The 25,197-nt window shown below is 49.4% G+C and overlaps 1 protein-coding gene across 1 annotated transcript in view; it reads left to right on the top strand.

Moving 5' to 3' along the window:
• The first annotated feature begins 1,411 nt into the window (after positions 1 to 1,411).
• Positions 1,412 to 25,197, top strand: part of Sec14l5 (SEC14 like lipid binding 5) — a 39,498-nt gene continuing 15,712 nt past the window's right edge. The window contains exons 1-6 of the mRNA XM_051168070.1: positions 1,412 to 1,676; positions 2,296 to 2,399; positions 21,746 to 21,895; positions 22,655 to 22,786; positions 23,487 to 23,615; positions 24,312 to 24,504. Of these exons, the coding sequence (XP_051024027.1) occupies positions 2,337 to 2,399; positions 21,746 to 21,895; positions 22,655 to 22,786; positions 23,487 to 23,615; positions 24,312 to 24,504 (667 nt within the window). The 5' untranslated portion in view covers positions 1,412 to 1,676; positions 2,296 to 2,336. The remainder of the gene's footprint in view (positions 1,677 to 2,295; positions 2,400 to 21,745; positions 21,896 to 22,654; positions 22,787 to 23,486; positions 23,616 to 24,311; positions 24,505 to 25,197) is intronic.

The raw sequence follows: 25,197 nt of genomic DNA, 5'->3' as shown, positions 1-25,197 counted from the left end.
ACACACACTTTGTTCAGACTTCCTTGTACCCAACTTGCCACCCACTCTTTCTGCTAGTGTGGCCACATCTCCCATCCAGATTTGAAGCCGATGAAGTTGTGTCCTCTCAAGGAGACAAGATAGGATTAAAAACACCTGGGACAAACTGGGCAGGGTGGCTCATGCTCACAGGTGGATCACTGTGAGTTCAAGGCCAGCCTGATTTACAAAGCTAGTCCAAGACTGCCACGGCTACACAAAGAAACCCTGTCTCGAAGAACCAAACCAAAACCAAAAAACCAACAAACTAAACCAACCAACAAACCAAACACAAACACCTGGACACAGGACCTGCAGCTACTTGGGTTGTCTTTTGCTGCCACCTTGTGGTAAGAATTGGAATTTCGACTCCCATTTCTGTAGTCTTTCACCTAGATAGGGCTTAGCACGTGCTGTCTGCCAGGTCCAGGTAAGGTCTAGCCGCTACCTGGGCAGCCATGACGAATGGATGGCAACGATACCGGGGTCATTTCCTTTGCTCTTGCAGGGTGAAGTGATAAGTAGGCAAAGGAGAGGGCGGATGGGAGTGATTTATTTTTATTATTCCAAATTATGCGTATGCATATATCTATGTGTAGGTATGTGCACGTGAGTGCAGGTGTCTGCAGAGGTCAGAGGAGCTGAATGCCCCTGGAGCTGGGGTTACAGGACGTTGTAAACCGCTTGACTTGGGTGATGGGACTCGAACTCCGCTCTTCTGGAAGAGCAGGACACGCTTTTAACTGCTGAGGGGGTCTCTCCAGCTTGCCTAGTTTATTTAACGTCCGAGGACCTGACACTTAGTGAACGATATAGGTCTGAATAGTGAATAAACAATGCATGCGGAAGGGTTTGGCCAGATCACCGCAGCCTTTGAGGCTAGACCACGAGGAGAAGCTAAGCTCAAGGCCAGGTATCAGCCAGGAGTGGTGGCGCACATCTGTAATCCCAGCACTCTGGAGGCTGAGGCAATACTGCCGCGACTGGTCACAGTGTGAATTCCGCCTCAAAACAAGCCGAACAACAACAACAAAAAGTTTAGGTGTAGTGGGTTGAAGAGATTACACAGAGCAAGGCTGTTGTAAACCAGGGAAGCACCGTTGTACCTCTGGGCAGGGTCAGGTGGACAGGGGGCGGGGCCTGAGGGTTGGGTCCTCATGGGGGTGGAGATTGGTGTAGGGAGTAGCCTTTGCAGAGTCTGGGTGACAGTGGACCCGGTCAGTGTGGGCGGAGCATTCTAGAACCATGGCCAATAGGGAGCAAGGGTGGGGTTAAAGGCGTGACCAAGCGAGGGACCAGTAAAAACGTGGGGCTGGGCTTAAGACAGGGGGCAGAGTCTGGCCGGGGCGTGTTGGGATCAGACCAATCAAGGAACAAGATAAGCCTGTGGGGGTGGTGCCAGGCCAGGCCAGGCTCTCACTCCCGCTGTCCCGGGTCCTGGAGCTCTCCAGGCCGGGCACATCTGTCACCGCTCTGGTCCCTCTTTAGCCTGCGGGCTAGAGTGTGTGTAGGATTGACAGGGAGCTGGAGCCAGACTGAGATTGCTGAGCTCCAAGGTTCTGCGCTTCGGGCAAGGCCCCTACTGGGGCTCTGGCGAGCTCAGCTCCCAGGTCAAGCAGGTGCCAGAACACCGTGCTGTGTCTCCAACAGCTCTGAGGGTAAGCGGGGTTGCGGGGCCTGTGCGTGCATGCATGTTTGAATAGCTTTGTGTGGGTGCGCAACCGTGTGCACCTGGGGAATAGTGTGCGTGCGTGGAGTTGCTGCGGGGAGCTTGAGTGCCCGTGCAAAGTTCTGGGCTGCGTGAACAAGGGCTGCCCTGTGTGGGAGTGGGGGTGCGGGTGAAATGTACAGAAGAAGGGTGCATATGTCTGGGTATCATGGAGAAAAATAAAAAGGCAGGTTACAAAGAGACCGAGGGGCGGGCTTAGGGCAGGATTTGCACTGCAAGTCATGGGGGGAGAATATGTGAGGACACTCGTGGTAATGTTAGAATTGCAAATGTGTGTGCCTGCTTGAGTAGGTGGCACTGAGGGTGCCTCTGAGGGAGTGGGGATAGAGAGAAAGCAGGAAGTGTTGCTTGCTTTTAGAGGCATGAGTGTGGCTCGGGGTGGTCCTGGTCTGGATTAGCTGGCAGCCATATCAGTTTCTTACTTTGAGGGCTCGGAGAAGAGCACACCTGGTCAGTGAGGGCTGGGGTCGCTTGACAACCCAGCAGGCGATTGCTCATGCTTCGTGTGAAGGGAGCTATCACCTCACTAGCAAACTCCTCATTCCCAGACTCCGTGCTCACCCTGCCCTGGCGGCATCCGAGTTTGAACATGGTGCAAAAATACCAGTCTCCTGTCCGAGTTTACAAGTATCCATTCGAGCTGGTCATGGCGGTGAGTGATCGCTGGTGGCGGTGAGTGGGGGCCCTCTTGTGACTGGAGGTCAGCTGCGGTGGGGAGGAAAGAGGACATTTTCAGACCATGAAGTGGGAAGGAATTGCTGGGCTGCTCAGCTGCCCTGACTTGTCTGCCTGGCCACCCCCTTCCACCTGTCATGACTCTTGGAAGCCAGCCTAGCGGATAAAATACAAGACCTAGGGTGGTGGTTTGTGCCTTTAACCCCAGCATTCAAGTGGCCAAAGCAGGGGGCTCAGGAGCTCAAAGTCATCCTGGGCTACATAGAAACAAGAACAGGGGGTGGAGGGGGAGCCTTCCGGTGTGCCTGTGTGCGTGTGTGTACGTGTCGTGCAGTGAGGCAGCTGGGTGCCCAGGGCTGACCTCAGTCAGCCCTCTGGATCAGGTCCCTGCACTGAGACCAGAGCTAGGGCGTGCTTGGATTCCTTCTCTGGGTTCTATCACTCTGTCTCTTGGAGCTTCAGTCTCTCCTCGGAGAAATGGGGACAGTGCTGCGGGCTTGTGGGGGAGAGTAGTGGAAGGGACTGGTGTCCCAGAAGCCCCATGGTTGTCACATACTAGGCACCGGCAACATATGGTCTAGAGCTGGAGATGAAAGACCACAATGAATGCTTGCCTGGCATGCAGAAGGCTCAGTTTCATGCCTAATGCGCGTGCGCACACACACACACACACACACACACACACACACACAGAGGAGCGGTGGGGGAGAGAGAGAGGACAAGGTTTTATAAATGATTATATTAAAATATCTTGAGCCGGGTGTGGTGGCGCACGCCTTTAATCCTAGCACTTGGGAGGTAGAGACAGAGGCAGGCAGATCGCTGTGAGTTCGAGGCCAGCCTGGTCTTCAAAGTGAGTCCAGGATAGCCAAGGCTACACAGAGAGACCCTGTCTCAAACAACAACAAACAACAACAACAAAATAAATACCTTTCAAGTATGTCCAATCTGTGGCCTATAGGGTACATGTGTCCCAGGATAGCCATGTATGTGGCCCAATATAGTTATAGACTGCAACATTATATCAGTGTCAAAAGGTTGGACACCCCAAAATGCCAGTGTCTCCCCATTCTGCTGCACCCCAGCTCAACTGCTAACCTCAGCCTTCTTTTTAAGAACGTGCCTCTGCTGGTGTGTCTGTGCATGTGTCCTGTGTGGTTCAATTCTAGGAGCACACATGCTCATATTTGTCTAGTCAGCTAGAAGACAGAAGCCCACAGGAGGCATCACTACACATGGCTGGTCCCCAGGATGGCGAGGTCGACAAGCTGGGTAGCCTTGAAGTAGGTGACTTCACTCCTGCTTTCCTGATCCTGGTGATGGCTGGTGGTTGAGTGAACCGCTGTCTGCAAAGCTCCCACAGCAGGCTCTAGTAAGAAGGAAATGAGCCATGAACTCTGGCTCTTGCTGGGAGTCCTGTTCAGACAGGCTTCAGAGCTCCCCTTCCCTGCCATGGGGCTGTGACTCCAGAGGGTGATGCTAAAACTCAGCCATATTGGTCAGAAGGAAGGACGGGGTCCATGCTGCTTCATGTCACACTTTGGCATAAGGTTGTCATGGTGATTAACGTGTGTGTGTGTGTGTGTGTGTGTGTGTGTGTGTGTGTGTGTGTGTTCCCAGTACATTGCTCACTTCATACCAAGCAGATAGGAAACAAGGGAGGAAGGATTGTTTCTCAGTCAGTCGGTGCCGTGTTCTCTCAGTACAAACAAAGCCCTGGGCTCAGGATTTCATCATTCCATACGGCGTGCTCAGCCATCATCCCCGCACAGAAGTTTGGAGGTAGGTTATCCTCAGTTTGCCATGAGTTCGAGGCTAGCCTTAGTTACCTGAGGGGCTGTGTGAAAGAGAAAGGCTGTCGAGCTGGCTCTTTGGATAAAGGTGGGTGCCTTCCAGCATGAAGACCCAAGTTCCATCCCTGACACCAAATGGAGGAAGAGAATAGGCTCTCACAGGATGTTCTCTGGTCTCCACATGCACAGCCTCCTGAAAAATGTGGATATTGTAGTTTAAACATGTGAAGAGTGCTCTCCTGGTCCTGGCTACTCACACTTTCTAAGCTTCCAAGCCCACTCATTCATTGTCTTCTCCATCTGGAATTGTTTCAAAACCCAGGTGTAAAGTGAGAATTTTGAAATTTTGATTTCTTAAAAAAAAAAAAAAAGAAAAACAAAAAACCCCAAAACACACAGAGGGCTGGAGAGGAGAGATGGCTCCGCTGTTAAAGGCTAGGCTCGCAACCAAAACCAAACCAAACAAGCACAAAACCCACAGAGATATAGTAAGAATATGTTTCTGAGTTGAGCGTGGTGGTGCGCATCTTTAATCCTAGCACTCAGGAGGCAGAGGCAGGCAGATCTCTGTGAGTTCGAGGCCAACCTGGTCTATAAAGTGAGCCCAGGACAGGCAAGGCTACACAGAGAAACCCTGTCTCGGAAAACCAAAAACCAAACCAAACCAAACCAAAGTAAAAAAACCACAAAAGAATATGTTTTTGTTTTAATCTCAGGTGTGAGGCTCCAGGGCTTAGTTCACAGCAGCTGACTACGATTTGCCTCGTGCTCTAGAGGAGGTGTGATTTTGCCATCCGTGGATAGTTTTTGTGGCTGTGTAACATCTGGCATTCTGAGGATTTTTCGGAGGGCACGCAAAGAGTTTTGCTGTTGCCTGTGGTTTGTTACGTAGTCATTCGCAAAGAAGGATGAAGAAGAGGAGGAGGAGAAAGAAGAGGAAGAGGGGAGGAAATTAGATACCCCCAAGGAGCTCTGCACCCCCTAATCAGCAGGAAGCAGTCTAATGATACCATCACCCCCTTTCCGACCCCTGACTTTGTTCAGGCATCTCTTTCCTTTCCTTTCTATCCCTTTTTCCTTTTATATCCAGTGTTAGAGGGTTGAGGGGGTGGAAGAAAAGGGGTGGATAAGAGTGGAAGAAAAAAGAACCCACAAAGTAGCAAACATCAGATACACCCAGGGCTTTCAGACGCCGTCTGTAGGGTGCGTAGCAAACATCAGATACACCCAGGGCTTTCAGACGCTGTCTGTAGGGTGGAAAATGATCTGCTGGGTGAGCTTAATACATGTGAATTCAGCAAGGGGTGGGTGGTGGTAGTGGTGGCAGTGGCGGTGCACGCCTTTAATCGCAAGACTCGAAAGGCAGAGCCAAGTGGATCTCTGAGTTTGAAGCCAGCCTAGCCTCCAGAGTGAGTTCCGGGACAGCCAAGGCTACACAGAGAGACCCTCTCTCAAAAAACAAACAAAAAATGTAAATGTATCATATATAGGTTATATGAAATATTCACAATCAGGTGTGATAGTTCGCGCCCGGAGTCCTAGCAGTAGGTGGGAACATGGTAGAGGCAAAGCCATTGTGAGCTGCAAGGCTAGCCAAAGTTCAGGAGACACTCTCAAGTTCCCCATTAAAAAAAGAAAGAAAGAAAAGAAGAAGAAGAAGAAGAAGAAGAAGAAGAAGAAGAAGAAGAAGAAGAAGAAGAAGAAGAAGAAAGAAAAGGGAAAGTTTTCCAATAGTGAATTTCAAGCACTTGAGAGACTGAGGCAAGAGGATCTCTGTGAGTTCCAGGCTAGCCAGGAACTCAAAATCCAAACCAAACCAACAAATTAAATAGTAAATTGTGTTGAGTCATCTTCAAAGTGTTCTCTAGAGGGCAGGCCACAGCCTCCTCTCTCTCCTCTTCCTCCTCTCTCTCCTCTTCCTCTTCTCTCTCCTCTTCCTCCTCTCTCTCCTCTTCCGGTCCTGTCCTGTGTCCAGATCCTGCAGCTTCACCACAGACAAAGACATTTTGCTAACTGTTGACAAAAGGCTACTGTCCCTCAAATAGCTACATAACTTCACAGAACTTGTGGCTCTGGCGGCACAAAGGGGTTTTTCTGCCCTTAATGCCCCCTTTGTTCCTCAGCTGCTGCTTGCCCTCAGCGTGGGTTCCAGGCTGGACCCCTGGGGATGAACTTAGCTGACTCCAGGCATCCGAGCACCCGCCTTTTGCTTTCTGTTCCACAGAGGTGTGTGGAGAATCCAATCACCCCTTCATGTTTCAAAAGCCCACGAGCGGAAACTGAGAAGCTTGCCAGAACATCTATTCATTTACTGATTGACTTCTAAAACTTAAAAAAAAAAACTTATTTATATGTGTGTGTATGTATGTATGTATGTATGTATGTATGTATGTATGTATGTGTGTGTATGTGTGTATGAGTTTATGTGCATCTTGTGCAGGCACCCACCAAGGCCAGAGCATATTGGAACTGGAGTCAGGTGGTTGTGATGCAGGTGCTGGGAGCCAAACCCTTGTCCTCTGGAAGAGCAGTAAGTGCTTTTAGCCATTGAGAAATCTCTCTAGCAAGAGTTCCAAAATGTTTATTACACTATTTTAGAGAGAGACATAAATAGATAGATAGATAGATAGAATGTATATGGAGGTCAGAGGATAACTGTATGGATTCAGTTTTCTTTTACAATGTGAATCCTGGGAATTGAACAGGTCTTTAGTCTTACTACAGACACCTTTACCCACTGAGCCATCCCACTAGCCCAATGGACTGATTTTCAGTTCCAGACATGACCTGATTCTGTACCTCAGGCTGGCCTGGAACTCACTGCAACCTTCCTGCATCGGCCTCCCAAGTGTGGAAACTATTTTAAAAGAACAGAGCCAGGGAGATGGCTCAGTGGCTAAAGGGCTTCATGTGCAACCATGAAGACCTGAGTCAGGATGTCCCAGCACCCATATAAAAGCTGAGTGCGGTAGTGTGAGCCTTTAAATCCTCAGGAGGGGGGTGCAGAGACAGGGAGATCTCCAAGGCTCACTGCCAGTCACCTAGTAGAAACATGCTGACCTCTAGGCTTAGTGAACAATTGTACATCAAAAATAAGATGGAGAGTGACGGAGGGGGATATCTGACATCAACTTCTGGTGTCCATACTCGAATATTAGGATGCAGCTACCTATGCGTGCGCGCGCGCGCACACACACACACAGAGTTTTGATTTTTTTGTTTTTGTTTTCCAGACAAGGTTTCTCTGTGTGGCCCTAGCTATCCTAGAACTCACTCTGTAGACCTGGTCGGCCTTGAACTCAGAGAAAAAGATTTATTTTATTTTAAATTATATGTATGTGTGTGTGTCCATGTGTCAGCATGTGCACATGAGTGTGGGTATCCCTAGAGCCCAGAGACACTAACCTCTCTGGATTAGTAGTTACACATGGCTGTAAACCTTCTGACACGGGTGCTGGGAACAGAACTAGGGTCTCCAGGAAGAACAGCCAGCACATGCTTTTAACTGCTAAGCTATCTCTCTAGCCCCTTAAGGTCTTTAAGCCATATTTTATTTTATAAATAGCAATGCAATTTACACAATGAATAATAGAATGCTCCAATATAGCTTTATGAGTGTGCGTGTTTTGCCTGCATGCAGATATGTGTGCACCACATGCATGCCTGGTACCACAGATCCCCTGGAACTGTAGTCACAGACAATTGTATGCTATCATATGGGTGCTGGGAACTGAACCTGGGTCCTCTGGAAGAGCAGCAGTGCTCTTTATACTGAGCCATCTCTCTAGCTTATAACAGCTCTCACATAGGTTTTTGTAGTTGTTGTTTTTGTTTGTTTATTTGTTTTCAAGACAGGTTTTCTCTGTGTAGCCTTGGTTGTCCTGGACTCACTTTGTAGACCAGGCTGGCCTTGAACTCACAGAGATTCACCTATCTCTGCCTCCCTGAGTGCTGGGACTACAGCTGTGTGCCACTGTGCCTGGGTACCCTCATATAGTTTTAAACAGGAGAAAAAAAAGGAGGAAAAATTGAGACAGCCTAGCTTCTGCTTCAGGTGAGTAAGCAGAGAGTGACAGAGCAAGGCACCTTTCTTTATTTGAGATAGAGTCTCTCAGTGAAACTAAAGTCATTGTTTTTAAACGTGGTGCTGGTACCCACACTGTAACTGAGCCACATCCCTAACCATAGCTTTTTGCTTTTTAACATTCTCACTTGAAATGTCTTTAGAAAGACAAAAACTCTCTGATTGAGATTTTGGCTTTATTAAGTGCGCTGAAGTTTCTTGACCCAGCCACCAGGAAACAAATATCAGACTCCCCGGAGTGAGAGATGTCTCCCCCTTCCTATGTGTGAGAACATAGTGTTAGAATCCTGCTACCACCAGCCGAGGCCTTCTCTCTCAGGCACCCTACAGGGGACATGTCTATGACTTCACCTGGGAAGTGCATCTACACTGAAGGGCGCATATCCTGTTCCCCATTCCTTTTCCTGTCTCCTGTCTAGGAATCAGAGAGCCTGCAGGCTTGCCCTGAGCCTCTCCCCTTCTCAAAAGGTACAGGAAGATGCTCCTTCCTTTGCCGTGTTGAGTTCCAGTTCTCTTCAGAGACTTGGCCATGCTGCCTGTCTCTGGAGCTAGAGCCTCAGCTCTCCACAGAGCTTCCATCATAATGTGGCTGCTCTGGCTGTCCACTGAGCTAATAACTCTTGTAGTGGATTCCTTATTCTTCAGGAATCCATCTGTGTCCTTTTGAGCCCCCTCCTCCACCCCCATACAAACAAACCCAACACTATGTTCCTTTAAGTTTTGCTGCCATTTTGTCTTGTGTCAGTAACACCCAGCATGCAGCAGAGCAGGGGCAGGAGTTTAGAGACTCTCATACCATAGAGTTGGCTTACACCGAAACACGTAGTGAAACCCCTGGGGCAAAACCTTGGAGGTGAAGCTTCTTTCTTTCTTTCCTTCTTCTCCTCTTCCTCCTCCCCCTCCTCCTCCTAATACAATTGCTTTTTGACATCTTTTTTTTTTTTTTCAAGAGCTGAGGACCAAACCCAGGGCCTTCTAGGCAAGTGCTCTACCACTGAGCTAAATCCCCAACCCCTTAACATCTTTTTTTTTTTGGTTTTTCAAGACAGGGTTTCTCTGTGTAGCCTTGGCCATCCTGGACTCACTTTGTAGACCAGGCTGGCCTTGAACTCACAGCAGTCCGCCTGCCTCTGCCTCCCGAGTGCTGGGATTAAAGGCGTGCACCATCACGCCCGGCCTTAACATCTTTTTTAATAATTTATTTTATTTTATTTTATGTGCATTGGTGTGAGGGTGTCAGATTCCTTGGAATTGGAGCTACAGATAGTAGTGAGCTGCTGTGTAGGTTCTGGGATTTGAACCCTGGTCCTTTGGAAGAGCAGACAGTGCTTTTAACCACTGAGCCTTCTCTCCAGCCCCTCCTCTCCCTGCCTTTTGGTTTTTTGAGACAAGGTTTCTCTGTGTAGCCTTGGCTGTCCTGGACTCGCTTTATAGACCAGGCTGGCCTTGAACTCACAGTGACCCACCTGGCCTCTGCCACACCCGGCTTTTCTCTTCCTTTCTTGTCTAGCCACTGTCCCAGGGTGTCTTGGGCCCCAAATCCCCTTTGGTCTTACAAGCATAAGGAGGAAAAGGGGGTTAAATAGGAAGTTTGTAAGCCGTAGGTTTTCCGAGGGTTGTGGAGACGTGGTTCCACCCTCCTGCAATTTGCTGTTAAAATATTTAAAGCCCTGGCCGTGCTGTATTGATACGCAGTGTGTAATTGAGCAAATGGATCTTTAATAAGGAGCCGGATACTCTTGCAGCCCGAGCCAAAGCAGTTCCAACAGAATGGTTGCTGTGGACATCTTTTAATAAAGCATCTGGGGCCTTATTTAAGTGAGGTTGAATGAGATCCCAGGGGCATCATTTGATCTGGTTGCTAACTGATGTAAGGGAGCAATTCCGCCTTGGTGATGGGCTCTGATTTGGGCTATTCCTATCCACTGCCCGTCAAAGAGTCTTCGGGTGTCAGCGGCCTTGAGGTGGACAGGAGGAGGTCCCCAGCCGCCGCCATGCGTGAGCTGCTGCCGGAACTAGATCACTTTCTGCTTTTGTAACGGGAGTGCATTATTCTTCTGTTGACTTGTTTACCTGTCTTTAAGCGTCTTTTTTTCTTTTCTTTTTCTTTTTCTTTTTTTTTTTTTAAAGATTTATTTATTATTTACACAGTATTCTGTCCACATGTGTGCCTGCCCACCACAAGAAGGCACCAGAACTCATTACAGGTGGTTGTAAGCCACCATATGGTTGCTGGGAATTGAACTCAGGACCTTCGGAAGAGCAGACGGTGCTCTTAACCTCTGAGCTATCTCTCCAGCCTGGGTCTTTTTTTCATTAAAGAAGGTTCTGGAAGGTGGCACTGTGTCTGTCTAGTGATCGGGTTTTCTTTATTTCTCTGTGTGAGGATGTGGTGTCTCCACCTTACTCCCTTGAGACAGAGTCTCTCACTGAATCTAGAGCTAGCAAGTCCCAGCGACCCTCCTTTCTCTGGTATTGACAGTGCTGGATATCGGGGGTCCCAGCTCGGATCCTCATGCCTGTACGTCCCTACCACTGAGCCATCTCCCCAATCCTACTTATTTATCTATCAGTATTGTTTATTTATTCCAGACAGGGTTTCTCTAAGTAGCCCTGGCTGGCTTGGAACTCTCCACGTAGACCAGGCTGGCCTCACACTCACAGAGATCCACCTGCCTCTGCCTCCTGAGTCCTGGGACTAAAGGTGTGCGTCACCGTGCTCAGTTTATTTATCTCTTGAGATATCTCTGTAGCTCTTGGCTGTCCTGGAACCCCCATGAATACCATGATACCAGGATGGCCTTGAACTTGTATCTATCCTCCTGCCTCTGTTTACTGAACACTGAGATTACAGTCCTGTGCTACCATGTCAGGCAGTAAAAAAAAAAAAAAACCAAACAATTTTTTTTAGATTAAAAAAAAACTATTATATATATATATATGAGTGTTGTATACTACATGCATGCCTGGTGCCCACAAAGGTCAGAAGAGCCAAATCATCTTTCCAGCCTCCTACCTGGCACTTTTAAGGTATTTTTGTGTCCCCACCACCACCCTGCAGGATCTCATGTATCCAAGGCTCAAATGCAATCCATAGCTAAGACTGGCCTTGGATTCCTGACCCACCTTCTAAGTGTTGGGATGAAAGCTGTGTGCTACTAGGCCTGCTTAGATAGCTGTTGTGGTGAGCAACACAGTAGAGACCGTAGTGCAGAAAGCAAAACAAACAGACTTAAGGTCTGGTTCTCCATGCTGAGGAGCGCTGTCAGGAACGTGTCCTAGTCTCCCACAGTGAACACACTGCTTCCGGTTAGGCTGCTGCGTGCAGTGGCGGGGCTCTTGCTGAGCGCACAGGAGGCTCTGGGTTCCAACTTCAGCCCCATCAAACAAACAACAGCAACAAAGAGCCAAAACAAAGCCCTGCCATGGCAACTATTTTAAGTCTGCTGTCAGTGACATTGGGGACAGATGCATTGCTGGGCAACTGGCACCCCCCAGAGGCCTCCACTGCCCAGCTGAGACTACCTGCAAAACAGCTCTTGCTCTACCGCTGCCCTCGACTCTGGAGACCCTCCAGCCTGCTCTGTCTACAAACTGAACCATCGTAGGGAGTTTTCCCTTTAGTGCCCTTTATTTCCCTTTATTTCACTCAGCACCATCCAAGTGCTAATATGTGTTTGCGCTTTGTTTGTTTGGGTTATGTGTGTGTGTGTGTGTGTGTGTGTGTGTGTGTGTGTGTGTGTGTGTGCGCGCGCGCGCGCGTGCGCGTGTGCTAGCACTCATACCAGGAAAGACAGAAGACTACCTTTGAGTGAATTCTCTTCTTCTCTTGTGGGTACTGGGACTGAGTCTTAGGTCACTAGGCTTAGCAACAAGCACCTTTGTCTACTGAGCCATCTCACTGACCCTGAACTCCATTTGTTGTAATGACTGAGTGGTATTTCATTGTGTACAGTGGCCACACTAGTAGCAACTTTGCCTGTCTTTTGGCTACTGGCAGCAGTTCCACTCTGAACATCCAAGTCCACACGTTACCAAGTCCCCATGGAGCTGTGGGACAGCTACCCATTCAGTTAGCTTTCTTTTCTTTTTCTTTTTTAAGACAGGGTTTCTCTACGTAGCCCTGCCTGTCCTGGGACTTGCCATATAGACCAGGCTGGCTTTGAACTCATAGAGATCCTCCTGTCTCTGCTTCCCAAATGCTGGGATCAAAGCCATGCCCAACCACAACCACACCCCCCCCCCACTGTCATTTTTGGGATTGAGTTTCATATAGTCTAGGCCCTCTGTCCTTGAACTCACTATGCTACTGAGCTGCGCATCCTTCTGCCTCCGCTGTCTCGGGGTTGTTATTACTGGTGTGTCTCATTGCACATGTTTTCATGCAATGCTTGGGACGGAACCCAGGGCTTTGTGTGTGCTAAGCAAGCCCTCTACCTACTGAACTATACCCTTAGCCCATACCCACCCCTGTGTGTGTGTGTGTGTGTGTGTGTGTGTGTGTACACATACGTGTGAGTGCCCATGGGTGCAGAGGCATTGGATCCCCCAGAACTAGAGTTACAGGCAGTTGTGAGCCACCCACCATGAGTGTTGGGAACCGAACTGAGCTCCTCTGGAAGATCAGTAGGCACTGTTACCTGCTGAGCTGTCTTTGCTGCCCCCTGCACCATCATCACCTTTTACAGACTCCATAGCCTCTCAGTAGTGTCACACTGGGGACCAAGGGAAACTCAACACATGTCCTTCGTGGAAGAGGAGGATATCAAAGAGTCAAGCTGTAGTTGGGGGAATTCTGCTGCCTGGAGGTGGGCGGGTCGGGCTGGGAATGCAGGGCTGCCAGACTCCAGCCATCCTGCTTTACCCACTAAGCCTCCTTCTGCAAAATCGAGGCCCCATAAGATGTGGCCTCTCAGGGACAGGCTCTGGGCTTTTGGCCTGTTCTCTTTCTGAGTAGGTAAGTCTGGTTATCCACTCTCACCCAGCCCTGCCCCCTGCTACCTGGCAAAGGGACTGTAACTTGATTCTTCTGTGGCCCAGTGACCCCAGAAGGCCACACCACATGCCTATTTGGTCTGGACAGGTGGACAGGCTCTGGCTTCCTTAGTGGGTGGCCAGGCGGAGTATGGGGACATGAGCTGGTAGTGGAGGCCCCTTGACAGGGACAGAGTTGGCTGAGCAGATTCACGACACAGGCAGGTCCTGTGAACCACTTCTTTTGCGGAGACCCTGTTACGAAAAGGGCTCTTTAGTCTCAGAATCTAGGCTGGTGTTTCCCAGTGCAGGACACCAGCGCCTAAGAGGTTCTCAAGGTTCAGTCACGCCTGGCCTGGGAAGAGGAGCAGTATAGCGAGTCTAGAACACAAACTCGCAGCTTGAAAAGGGATGTTTGGGCTGGGGAAATGATAGCTCAGTTGGTAGAGTGCTGGCCTCACATGCAGAACCCAGAACCCAGTACTGCATAGATAGGAGTTGGTGGTGCACACCTGTGATCCCAGGATGTGGGAGGCAGAGACAGAAGATCAGAAGTTCAAGGTCATCCTTGGCTACACAACGGCTATGTACATACGTCCTTAGGTCATGTAGTCTGGCTACTCGAGACCTTGTCGGCGTCGTCGGCGTCTTCTTCTTCTTCTTCCTCCTCTTCCTCTTCCTCTTTCTCTTCCTCCTCCTCCTCCTCCTCCTTTGATACAGTGTTTCTCTGTGTAGCCCTGGCTGTCCTGGACTCACTTTGTAGACCAGACTGGCCTTGAACTCACAGCGATCCTCCTGCCTCTGCCTCCCTGAGTTCTGGGATTGAAGGTGTGTGCCACTGTGCCCAGCTAAGGCTTTGTCTTAAAACAAACAAAACGTGTCAAAAGAATAAAGAAAGAAAAGAAAACAATAACAACACCAGAGACAAAACAAAAAAGTTAAAGAAAGAAGAAAAACAGAAGAAGTCCTTTGAAAGCTGTATAACAAATGCTGCCCCCTTCAGGCTCACCTCAGCACTCCCACCCCAATACAGGGCATGAGTTTACCTTGTGGGGCTGGGATCACCTGTGTGTAACATGATGCGAGCACTCTGGGTATGTTGTGGATGCCAGGTCCTTGGGAAGACCTGACCATGCTGGGAAGTGTGCTCAACCACCCTGTTACCTTCAAGGTGGAGTCGCCATGCATTGGTCAGGCTTCTGAGCTTCAGTGAGCCGTAGTTTCTTCCTGTTTCTTCTTTCAGCCTAGCATAGGATGGGGAAACAGCTAGCTCAGTGGACCCTCAGGGAGGCTCACGGCTGGGGTGGAGTTGTGGAGACAGACATACTCCCGAGGAACTGAGGGACTATCAGGAAGCCGCAGGAGGGCTAAATTGAACATGGTTAGAATATTTGAGCTGAACCTGTGTGTTTGTGTGTGTGTGTGTCTGTGTGTGTTTGCCCATTTAGCTTGAGGGAGGGGTAACACAGAACCAAGAACCCATACGCTGGCTACCAGAGGGTCAAATGCTGGCTTCTCTCCTCACAAGCCGTGTGATTGTGGGCACATGGCTCAGTCTCTCTGAACTTTGGTTTCTCCATAGCTACACGACTACTGCCTAGTTTCTTGAATTGTTGGAACAGGTAGTGTGAAACGCCTGGGATGTCCCATGCTGACTCATTGACTGGCCCTTAGTGCTCACTGTCCATGTGGCTACAGTGACAGCCAGGTTCACTTGGGACTCAGCACTAGGAGCTCAAACTAGCTTCCCTGGGAAGTGACCACATCCTAGAACATTCTCCAGTGAGAAGCAAGGGCATTCTTTCTGCAATGGGAGCAGGAAGCCCGTTCTCCTGGCTTTAGGATGTGAGCAGAATCTCCTCCCACCAGGCCAGTCCCCTGCCTGCTTCTGCCCTTTCCTGCCTCCACTTACACATCCACAAAGGGGGAACATCATGGAGATGTGATGGGGACACTCAGCTTCCATACTATTATGCCTTGTGGTTAGCACTCTGTAAGAGGAACAGCGGTGCCCAGGGTTCCTTGGTGGCCACTGTCTTCACCGCTGGCAAGTATCTCCGGGTCATCTACCTTCCCTACTGCACTGGAGCTCTAGGGCCTCTGGGTGAAGATGGAACCTTCTCTTTTATGGTTGTAGAAAGCCACCCAGTGTCAGCCAGCATCCCCCGAGCCTGTTATCTGGGGTCATCGGATGACGTCCTCCAATGGAAAGCAGGCTATCTGTAGGCTATGGCACTGTGCCTGTGCCCTGTCCTCTCTCTCTCTCTCTGAATGCCATTGAGGTGGTTTTAGGACCATGGCACGGTGATACGAGTTCCCTGACCATGCTCTGTCATTTCTGCATCAAAGGTGGAACCAGGAATCAGGCTGAGGACTTCTGTGGGAAGCCAGCTGTGATAAGACATGCCACACGCTTGTCTATCATTGGGAGTGTTGATTAGAGGTGTCAAGAAAATGAATGGGCCAAAGAGATGGAGAGGAGGCAGCTGTGCAGGGGAGGTGCCCGGATGAATCCCTGGAGGAAGGGTAGCTCCTTCCAGAAAGTTCCAGTGACTCATGCCTCCTGCTCTTCCAGTCACTGATGGATGAGCTTTTAAAGCATGGAATAGCAGGTGCAATGTCCTATGGCAGGGCAAGCTGGGCACATTCCAGAGCTGGCAAGGCTAGTGCGACTGGAACAGGGGTTGGGGGCCAGAGGGGAGGGTGGGTTGATGGAGGCCAAAGTAAAGAGTGTGAAGTTTGGATACGTGTGTGTGTGTGTGTGTGTGTGTGTGTTAGTTTGGGCTTTGTTGCTGTGAAGAGACACCATGATCATGGCAATTCTTATAAAGGAAGCCATTTCATTGGGGCGATCAGTCCATTATTATCATGGTATGAAGCATGGCAGTGTCCAGGCAGATGTGGCGCTAGAGAGGAGCCTGAGAGCTCTACATCTTGCTCCACAGGCAGCATCAGGAGACTGGATTCCTCGCTGGGCATGGCTTGAGCATATAGGAGACCTCAACGCCTACTTCCACAATGGCACCCTTCCTCCAACAAGGCCACACCTAGTGCTACTCCCTAAGGGTCAAGCATTCATAGCCATTCAAACCACTTCAGTGTGTATGAGACAGAGATATACACAGGGCAGGGGTGGGGAGGGAGGGAGGGAAGGAGGGAAGGAGAGAGACAGAGAGAGAGAGAGAGAGAGAGAGAGACAGAGAGAGACAGAGAGAGACAGAGAGAGACAGAGAGAGAGAGAGTCTTTGTGTGTGTGCAGTTACAAATGTAGAGCCCAGAGGCCAACCTTAGGTCTTGTTCCTCAGGTAATGTTCTCTTCATTTTTGAGGCAGGGTCTCTCACTGGCCTGGGACTTACCGAATAGGCTAGGCTGGTTGGCCAGTGAGCTCCAGAGACCCACCTGTCTCCACCTCCCATGTCTCCATTGCTGGCATTACAAGCACGTGCCATCTTGCCCAGCTTCTTTTACGTGGGTTCCCAGGAATTAAAGTCACTTCTTGTGCAGACAAGGCAAGTGCTTTACTCGCTGAGCCGCCCCCAGCTCAGGGCTTGCTGCCTGCTCCATTCATTTCACTAGGCCGATGGGGACTTGACAGTAGTCCGAGGCAGAGGGTGGTGCAGCCTCGCCCTGGCAGGAATTGAAAGGCTTAGGGCAGAGAAGGGAAAGATGTGGCTGGATAGGCCCTGGGCACAGTGCCCAGCTCTGTTTCTGAGGCTCCCATAGGAACAAACGCTGAGCAAGGAGTTCCTGGAGGCGAGTGGGGGCTGGGCACACGGGATTCAAGTCCAAATTTATCATCTCACTCTGGGTGACCTGGGGTGAATCACTGAGTCGGTTGGTGAGCTCCGGCTTCCTATTTAGTCAAGAGAGGACATCATCCAAGTATGACACACGAGAGACCTTGCAGCTGGAAGAACACAGCCCAGACTTACTGTGGTGACGACATGGCTTGGTGTGACATCAGCGACATCCTTGACAATCTCTGGTGATTCAGGAACTTAACCACCTCGTTCCAGAGATGGACATAGAGGCTCCGAGAGGACCCGTGCTTATCCAACGTCCCCTAGTTAGGAGGCAGCAGAAACCGGCTCTGCCTGACCAGTTCACGCACGGCTCACTCTCAAATGTCACATTTGTTACTGTGGAGAGAATTCCTTCCCTGGGGAGATATAAATAACGTCTACCTACCCCCTGCCCTGTGTACTCAGAAAGAAGCACCCCCAGTCCAGGATCTGAAGTAGCTTTACAGACAGCGGCCTCAGGAACACTCCTGGAGGGCCCACTGTTGTGGAGGTTAATGACATTAATACACCGTCATGAAGGGACCCCGACAGCTTCTCTTTAGCACACTTCACTCAGTTGCAATGAGCACAGAGAGGCTAAGTGCCCTGCCTGAAGTCACACAGCTTATACATGGTAGAATTAACACCTAGGTAGGGAGGACTCACTCATGATTCACACAAGTATAACACACACACACACACACACACACACACACACACACACACACAGAGAGAGAGAGAGAGAGAGAGAGAGAGAGAGAGAGGGAGGAGAGAGGAGAGAGAGAGAGAGAGAGAGAGAGAGAGAGAGAGAGGGAGGATGTGTGTGAAATACCGTACTAGCCAGGTGGTACACACCTATCATCCCAGCAGCTTCATCAGAAGTTTAAGGTCATCCTCCATAGACAATGAGTTCAAAGCCAGCCTGGGCTACATGAGACTCTCCCTCAAAACCAAACAAAAACCAGTAAAGCCCCTGACAGCAAGGCTGAGAGCATAGACAGCTGGTAGAATGCATGCTTAGCAGCATGAGGCAATGGGTTCCATGTCCCCAAACTATCCATATGTATATACTATGGTAAATATGCTCACATATAAAAATGAGCGCCACATTTAAACTGCTTACACGTTTGTATGTAGAATATCATATGTATCTCTACACACACTTACACAATATCGACACATATCATAGAGACATAAATTTTCTACATATACTATAAATACGTGCTAGCAATATTCATAATTAAATTTCTATGTTTCTATTCACACACTTTTTTAATCAGATATTTATTTGTCTTTTATTAATTAGTTAACTGAATAATTTTTGAAACTGGGTCTCAGGTGTCTCAGGCTGGCCTTGAACTTGCTAGAAAGGTGACTCTCCTGCCTCTACGTTCTTTCTTTCTTTCTTTTCTTTTTTCTTTTAGACAGGGTTTCTCTGTGTAGCCCTGGCTGCCCTGGACTCACTTTGTAGACCAGGCTGGCTCATAGGGATCCACCTGCCTCTGTCTCCTGAGTGCTGGCATTAAAGGCGTGAGCCAACATGCCCGACTTGGTTTTTTTTTTTTTTTTTTTTCGAGACAGGGTTTCTCTGTGTAGCCTTGGCGGTCCTGGACTAACTTTGTAGACCAGGCTGTCCTCAAACTCACAGCGCTCCACCTGCCTCTGCTTCCGGAGTGCTGGATTAAAGGCATGTGACACTACTGCCTGTCTCTGCCTCCACTTTCTAAGTGCAGGGATTAGCTGCGTGCACTTAAGGTTTTTGTTTTTGTTTTTATTTTTTTCTGAGACAAAAATGTTATGTGTAGCCTGGAACTCACGATGTGGAACAGGCAGGTTTCTGGGGTGCTTGATGTGAAATTCCCAGAGAATCAATATAAATGTAATGTGTGGAAGGGAGAGGGGAGAAAAAGAAGAAAATAAAAAGGGTCTGGGAAGGTTGCCCAGTGGGTAAAGGGGCCGGCTGCCAAGTGTGGTGACCTAAGTTTGACCAATGGGACTTCTGTGATGGAAAGAGAGATCCAACTTCCCAAAAGTTGTCCTCTGACCTCCACATGTGTGTGGTGGTGCGTGCCCCTCTCCTCAAACAAACAAATAAGTGTATAAAGTAAAAACAAACAAAAACCAGGCAGCCGTCCAACTTCTGTTGATCCTCTTGGCTCTGCCTACTGAGCGCTGGGGTTACAGTTGTGTGCGAGCATGCCTGGGTCATTTGAACCTTGTTTGTTTTTTGTTTTTTTTGTTTTCTCCTTTCATTCACTCTTTATTTAAACTTTCCCCATGTATGGTGTGTATGTATGTGGTTTGTCTGTGGGAGCTGAGTCTTCCCTCCATGTAGGTTTTGGGGATTGGACTCAGGCCTGTTGGGAGATGCCTTTACTTGCTGGGCCATGCTCTCCTTCTTTAAGAAGAGATAGCGTTAAAGGCAATTGTGAGCTGCCTGCCTTCCCGCCTTCCCCGCTGTGTGTGCTGGGAATCTGGTTTAGGATTCAGGTCCTCTGTGAAAGCAATGTGTGATCTTACCTCTGAGCCATTTTCCCAAAGCCTTCCATTTTTTGCTTCTTTCTTTCCTTCCTTCCTTCCTTTTCTTTTTTCTTTTTCTTTTTCTTTTTTTCTTTTTTTTTTTTTTTTTTTTTTTTTTTTTGTGTCTGTTTTTCAAGACAGGATTTTTCTATGTTATCTTGGCTGTCCTGGACTCACTTTGTAGACCAGGCTGGCCTCAAACTCACAGCGATCTGCCTGCCTCTGCCTCCCGAGTGCTGGGTTTAGAGGTGTGCGCCACCACGCCCAGCTCTTCCTTCCTTCCTTTTGTTTGTTGTTGTTTTGCTTTTTGAGACAGGGTTTCTTTGTGTATCCCTGACTGTCCTGGAACTCAATCTGTAGACCAGGCTGGCCTCGGACTCACAGAGATCCACCTGCTTATGCCTCCCGAGTGCTGGGATTAAAGGTGTACACCATCACTAGCAGGCTCCTGTTTTTGCTTAAATTTTCTTTAGGGGCTGCAGAGATGGCTCAGCGGTTAAGAGCACTGACTGCTTTTCCAGGGGTCCTGGGTTCAATTCCCAGCAACCACATTGGTAGTTCACAACCATCTATAATGTGATTTAATGTGTACTGTATACATAATAAATAAATAGATCTTAAAATTTTTTAGATATTTATTTTATTTTATGTGTATGACTATTTTGTCTGCATGAATATTTATGAACCTCAGACCAACAGGCCAAAGAGGGCATCAGATCCCCTGGAACTAGAGCTACAGATGGTTGTATGCTAGCATGTGGATGCTGGGAACCAAACCAGGCTCCCCTGTAAAAGCAACAAGTGTTCCCAATTGCTGAGTCATCTCTGCAGCCCTCTTTTCACTTCCTCGGTGGTGTCTATGAAAGCCACATGGCCTCAAATAATGCCCAGTTCATTTCCTTTTAGTGTCACAACTAGGGAAGCATTATTATTATTATTTTTTTTGGGGGGGGGAAGCATTATGTAGTTCAAGGTCATAGGATTTATTCCTGTGGGAGCAGAGCCCAGAGCCACCCACATGCCCTCTTTCCATCAGTGACCTAAGTCCCCAGCCTGAATTTGTATTAATATATGGATCTTTTATCTTGTGACCTCACTGAACTTATTAGTGCTAATTGTGTGTGTGTGTGTGTGAGAGAGAGAGAGAGAGAGAGCAGACAGACAGACAGACAGACAGACAGACAGACAGACAGACAGAGATCTCAGGGTTTCTTTATATAAGATCATGTACTCTATGAACAGAAATAGTTTTACTTCCTTTCAAACTGGATGCCCAGCCTGAGCCTGAACTTCAGTTTTAAATAGAAGCGAGGAGAACTCACACCAGAGTCTTATTTCTGACTTGAGGGGCAAATTATTCAGTCTTTTACCCTTGAGTATGAAGTTAACTATGGGTTTTCCTATGTGGCTGCCAGTTTATTGGTATTTTTCTTTAATCAGGAAAGTGGTATTGTATTTTTTATTAGTCTCTCTCTCTCTCTCTCTCTCTCTCTCTCTCTCTCTCTCTCTCTCTCTCTCTGTGTGTGTGTGTGTCTTTGACTCTGTCTCTGTGTCTCTGACCCTTGGGGCAGTGATGTAACTTTGATCCCTGAGGTTCATGCTTCTGGAAGCCACTCTATGGATGCTCATATTGGTGTCAGTGGTGTATTTCCGATTATACCTTGTGGATGGCAGAACAGTCCTTATTTCTCTGGAAACCCTTCTTTGTGGGACCCATTCTGCCTGGCCCAGGTTGGAAAGCCTCTGGTGCTTTACTGAGAAAAACAACAATGACAATTTTTTTTTCCTTTTAGTGTTGAGGCTAGAAACTGGGCCTAATGGCCAAGGCTGTGTCATCCCTGCCACTGAGGAGGCTGCAAGGCTGCTTTGGTCTGTAGAGTGGTTTCAAGGCCAAGCTGGTCAATTTAGGGAGATACGGAGAGCCTGTCTGAAAATAAAAAATAATGCGGTCTGAAGATGTAGCTCAGTGTTAGAGTGCTTGTCTGGTTGGGTTCAATCCACAATACCACCAAAATAAATAAGTAACTCTTTAAAAGTCCTGATGGGGTCTCGTGAGCTGCTCTGAAAAGGGGCCATGATGTGCAGAGTGTCATTGTGGCTGGGTGCTTCTGTCTGGGGACACTCCCTCTTAGGAAAGAGATCTGGCACTCACTGTCTCTCTGTCCCCAGGCCTATGAGAAGCGCTTCCCCACTTGCCCGCTCATCCCAGTCTTCCTGGGTAGTGAAATCCTGGGCGAGTGGCGAAGTGCAGATGGGGCGGTGCACACGGTGGAGAGGAGCTGCCGGCTGCGTGTGGACGCCCCACGGCTGCTGCGGAAGGTGGGCACGGGCCTGGGGGTCTCAGTGTGTGGGATGTGAACAGGTCCAATTGTGGTGGAATGAAGATTCCAGAGCTTTGAGATCTGGTATGGCTAGCAGCCAGAGAGCCCAGCACAGGGTCTGGGAACCAGAGCTAGGCATGAAGCCAGGAATGTAGAGTGGTGTACAGGTCTCAGGGTTTGAGCCATGGCTGGGTGGTGGACGTGGCTGGGTGGTAGACGTGGCCATGTGGTGGATATGGCTGGGTGGTGGACGTGGCTGGGTGGTAGATGTGACTATGTGGCAGACGTGGCTGTGTGGCAGTACTGGCTTGGGGACTGGGTGAGGGCCAGGACAGCATGTCTGATGGCAGACCAAAGGACCCCCATGGCTTCAAGCAAGTGTGTGGGAGAACTCTTGGCTTGATGATGGTGGCAGTATAAAACACTGAGAGTCCTCAGGGTGGGGACAAGGCTCAGTTTCAGCCAAGGCACCTGGATCCTGTGCTGGGTGTGACCTGAGCCAGTGCGGAGGGTGGTAGGGGCAGGTGTTGCCTCACTCAGGCCCCGTGTCTCTTGTTGGGCTGGGTGGCAGAGGGAGCAGGGTCTCTTCCTAGATTTGGGGTGACACAGGCCAGACCAGGGAGTGAGTGACAGGAGATTCAATGTGAAGTCCCAGCTAACGGGTGACCCAGGCTGGGTGGGAGCAACAGCAGGAACCAGGGTTCGGGCTAGGTGACCTCACAGGCTAGTTCTTCTCCCTTGGGCTCCTCCTTCGCAGCTCGCTGGTGTGGAGCACGTGGTCTTCATTCAGAGAAATGTCCTGAACTGGAGAGAGAGGACGCTGCTGATAGAAGCACACAACGAGACCTTCGCAAGCCGAGTGGTGGTGAAGGAGAACTGCCGCTACACAGTGAGCCTGCCTGGCCTCCCTGTGGCCTGTGGCCCTGATGCTGTCCCAGGGCTGGGACCTGTATGTCCCTCCAGTCTCCCCCACCCAAGCCCTCCTGACTCCTTATGAGTGGGGTTTTTATTCCCTTCTTTTTTAGAACAAGTGCTACTATATAGCTCAGGCTGGTCTGGAACTTTCCATCCTCCTGCCTCAGCCTCCTGAGCGCTGGGATTATAGGTGTGTGTTATCATATCCAGTTAAGGTTTTTTTTTATTGGTGACATATATAAATATATGTATTGACATATAAAGACATGTAATGTCTTTGTATATATAACATAATAACTATTGAAATATATCCAAACACATATTATTATATTATAAATAATCTGAGCATTATGTATATAATTCTCTCTCTCTCTCTCTCTCTCTCTCTCTCTCTCTCTCTCTCTCTCTTTCTTTGTTGTGATTTTTCATGGTCTTTATACATAGCCCTGGCTATCCTGGAACTCACTATGTAGACCAGGCTGGCCTCAGCCTCTCAGTGTACACCACCAAGCCCAGTTTGAGAAAGGTCCCTTTGTTCCCCTCACTTAGACTTTGCACCATTGTCTGGGTGTGGAGTGCTGTCCATGGCAGGCTCTGGTGGCTGGAAGAGCCCCTGAAGAGGGCAGAGCATCCTCCACACTGGAGCCCTGCTATGGCCTCTTCCCATCTTGCAGGTCCATCCTGAGAATGAAGACTGGACTTGCTTTGAACAGTCTGCCTCCCTGGATGTCCGCTCCTTCTTTGGCTTTGAGAGCACCTTGGAGAAGATCGCCATGAAGCAGTACACTGCCAACGTCAAGAGGGTGAGGGAGACTGTGCTAGCCACAGCAGTCAGGTTCACAGGCTCACTCTGCCACCAATAGCCCGTGACACTGGGCACCAGCCCCGAGGTCACCAGTGGGAGGAACTGGCCTGTAGTGGGGGCATCCTGACCATGTCCAAGCACTCCAAGATGCTGTAGCAAGTTCAAGTCTGGGTAACAGAGCAAGTTCAAGGCCAGCCTAGGCAACTTAGTGAGACAAACAGCTAGAGGCCAAGCTCCGTAGTGGTGCTCTTGCCTAGCCCATGTGAGGCCCTGACTTCAACCCCCAGTACCAGATCAGAAAAGTGTGGCCAGGCCCATGACTTAGTGGTAGAACACCTGCCTAGAATCCCCCAGTGAGGGGCTGAGGGTGTGACTCCCTGGTAGAGCATCTGCCTAGCATGTGGGAGAGACTGGGTTCCAGTTCCAACTCCACAAAGTCACCACTTGGTTAAATGACCTTAGACTCCAGGTCAGAGAGTGGCTTGTTTACCAGGCAAATAGTTCGCTTTGTGATGCACTTTACCTGGTACATAACTATAAAACTGGGATATTTGCATTTGTTCTGTGTTTTGCTCATCTCCACTCCTCCCAACCATGTTTTAGCTGTGCAACAGCCATCTGTCAGGGCCGGCATCGCTCATGTGTGGTTCCTCAGGGCTGGTGTGGTGACATCTTTTGGATCTGTTGCTTCCAGGGGAAGGAAGTGATCGAACACTACCTGAGTGAACTCATTTCCCAGGGGACGTCCCACATTCCCCGCTGGACACCAGCCGCACTCCGGGAGGAGGATGCCTGCAGCCAGGCTGTGCTCTGGGGCCCTGGCTCCCTGGAGACAGATGGCCCCAGCGATGCCCCAGGCCCTGTTCCTGAGACGGCCACAGCTGATGGTAGGTGGCTGCAGAGAGCCAGTTCCCAAGCTGTGCCCTCACCTCTGGCTCTAGGAAGCCTGCCATGCTGCCAGAGAGGAGGGAGAGGTGCTGTAAGTTGCCAGAGCTGGGGACAGTCTGGCACTCACTCAGCCTCCTCCCTCTCCTTCTCAGAGATGGTCTATTTCTAGACCAGGCAGTGACCTCTGGTGGTTTTAGGATATTTTTAATTGCATGAGTAATGCACGATCATGGTAGAAAACTATCTAAATGAATTGGAAGACGAAAAGTGAGATGTAAGGGCTGGAGAGGTGGTCCAGTCAATCGATTGCCTGTCTTGCACGAATGAGTTGCGTCTTCAGAGCTCACACAAGGAGCCAGCAGACGTGGTGGTGGCACTCACTCGTAAGCGGGAGAGGTGCCAGCTGACCTAATTGATCCTCACTGGAGAACCCTAGGTCAGCAAGAGAATCTGCCTCAACAAAACCGAGGTAGATGGTGCCTGAGGAGCCACACTTGAAGTTGGCCTCCACATATATGTGGCATATACACATTCATATGTTACACACACACACACACACACACACACACACACACACACACACACACACGAAGATTTCTTCCCTGTCCCTAAGATCTTCAATAGTTTGTGTTTCATGAAGGGCATATGGCACAAGAGGGACACACACACACACACACACACACACACACACA

Source organism: Acomys russatus, chromosome 25 (assembly GCF_903995435.1).
Source record: "Acomys russatus chromosome 25, mAcoRus1.1, whole genome shotgun sequence".
Lineage (NCBI taxonomy): Eukaryota > Metazoa > Chordata > Mammalia > Rodentia > Muridae > Acomys > Acomys russatus.
The sequence above is the reverse complement of the archived record's forward strand: the minus strand, read 5'-3'. Positions and strand labels throughout refer to the sequence as shown.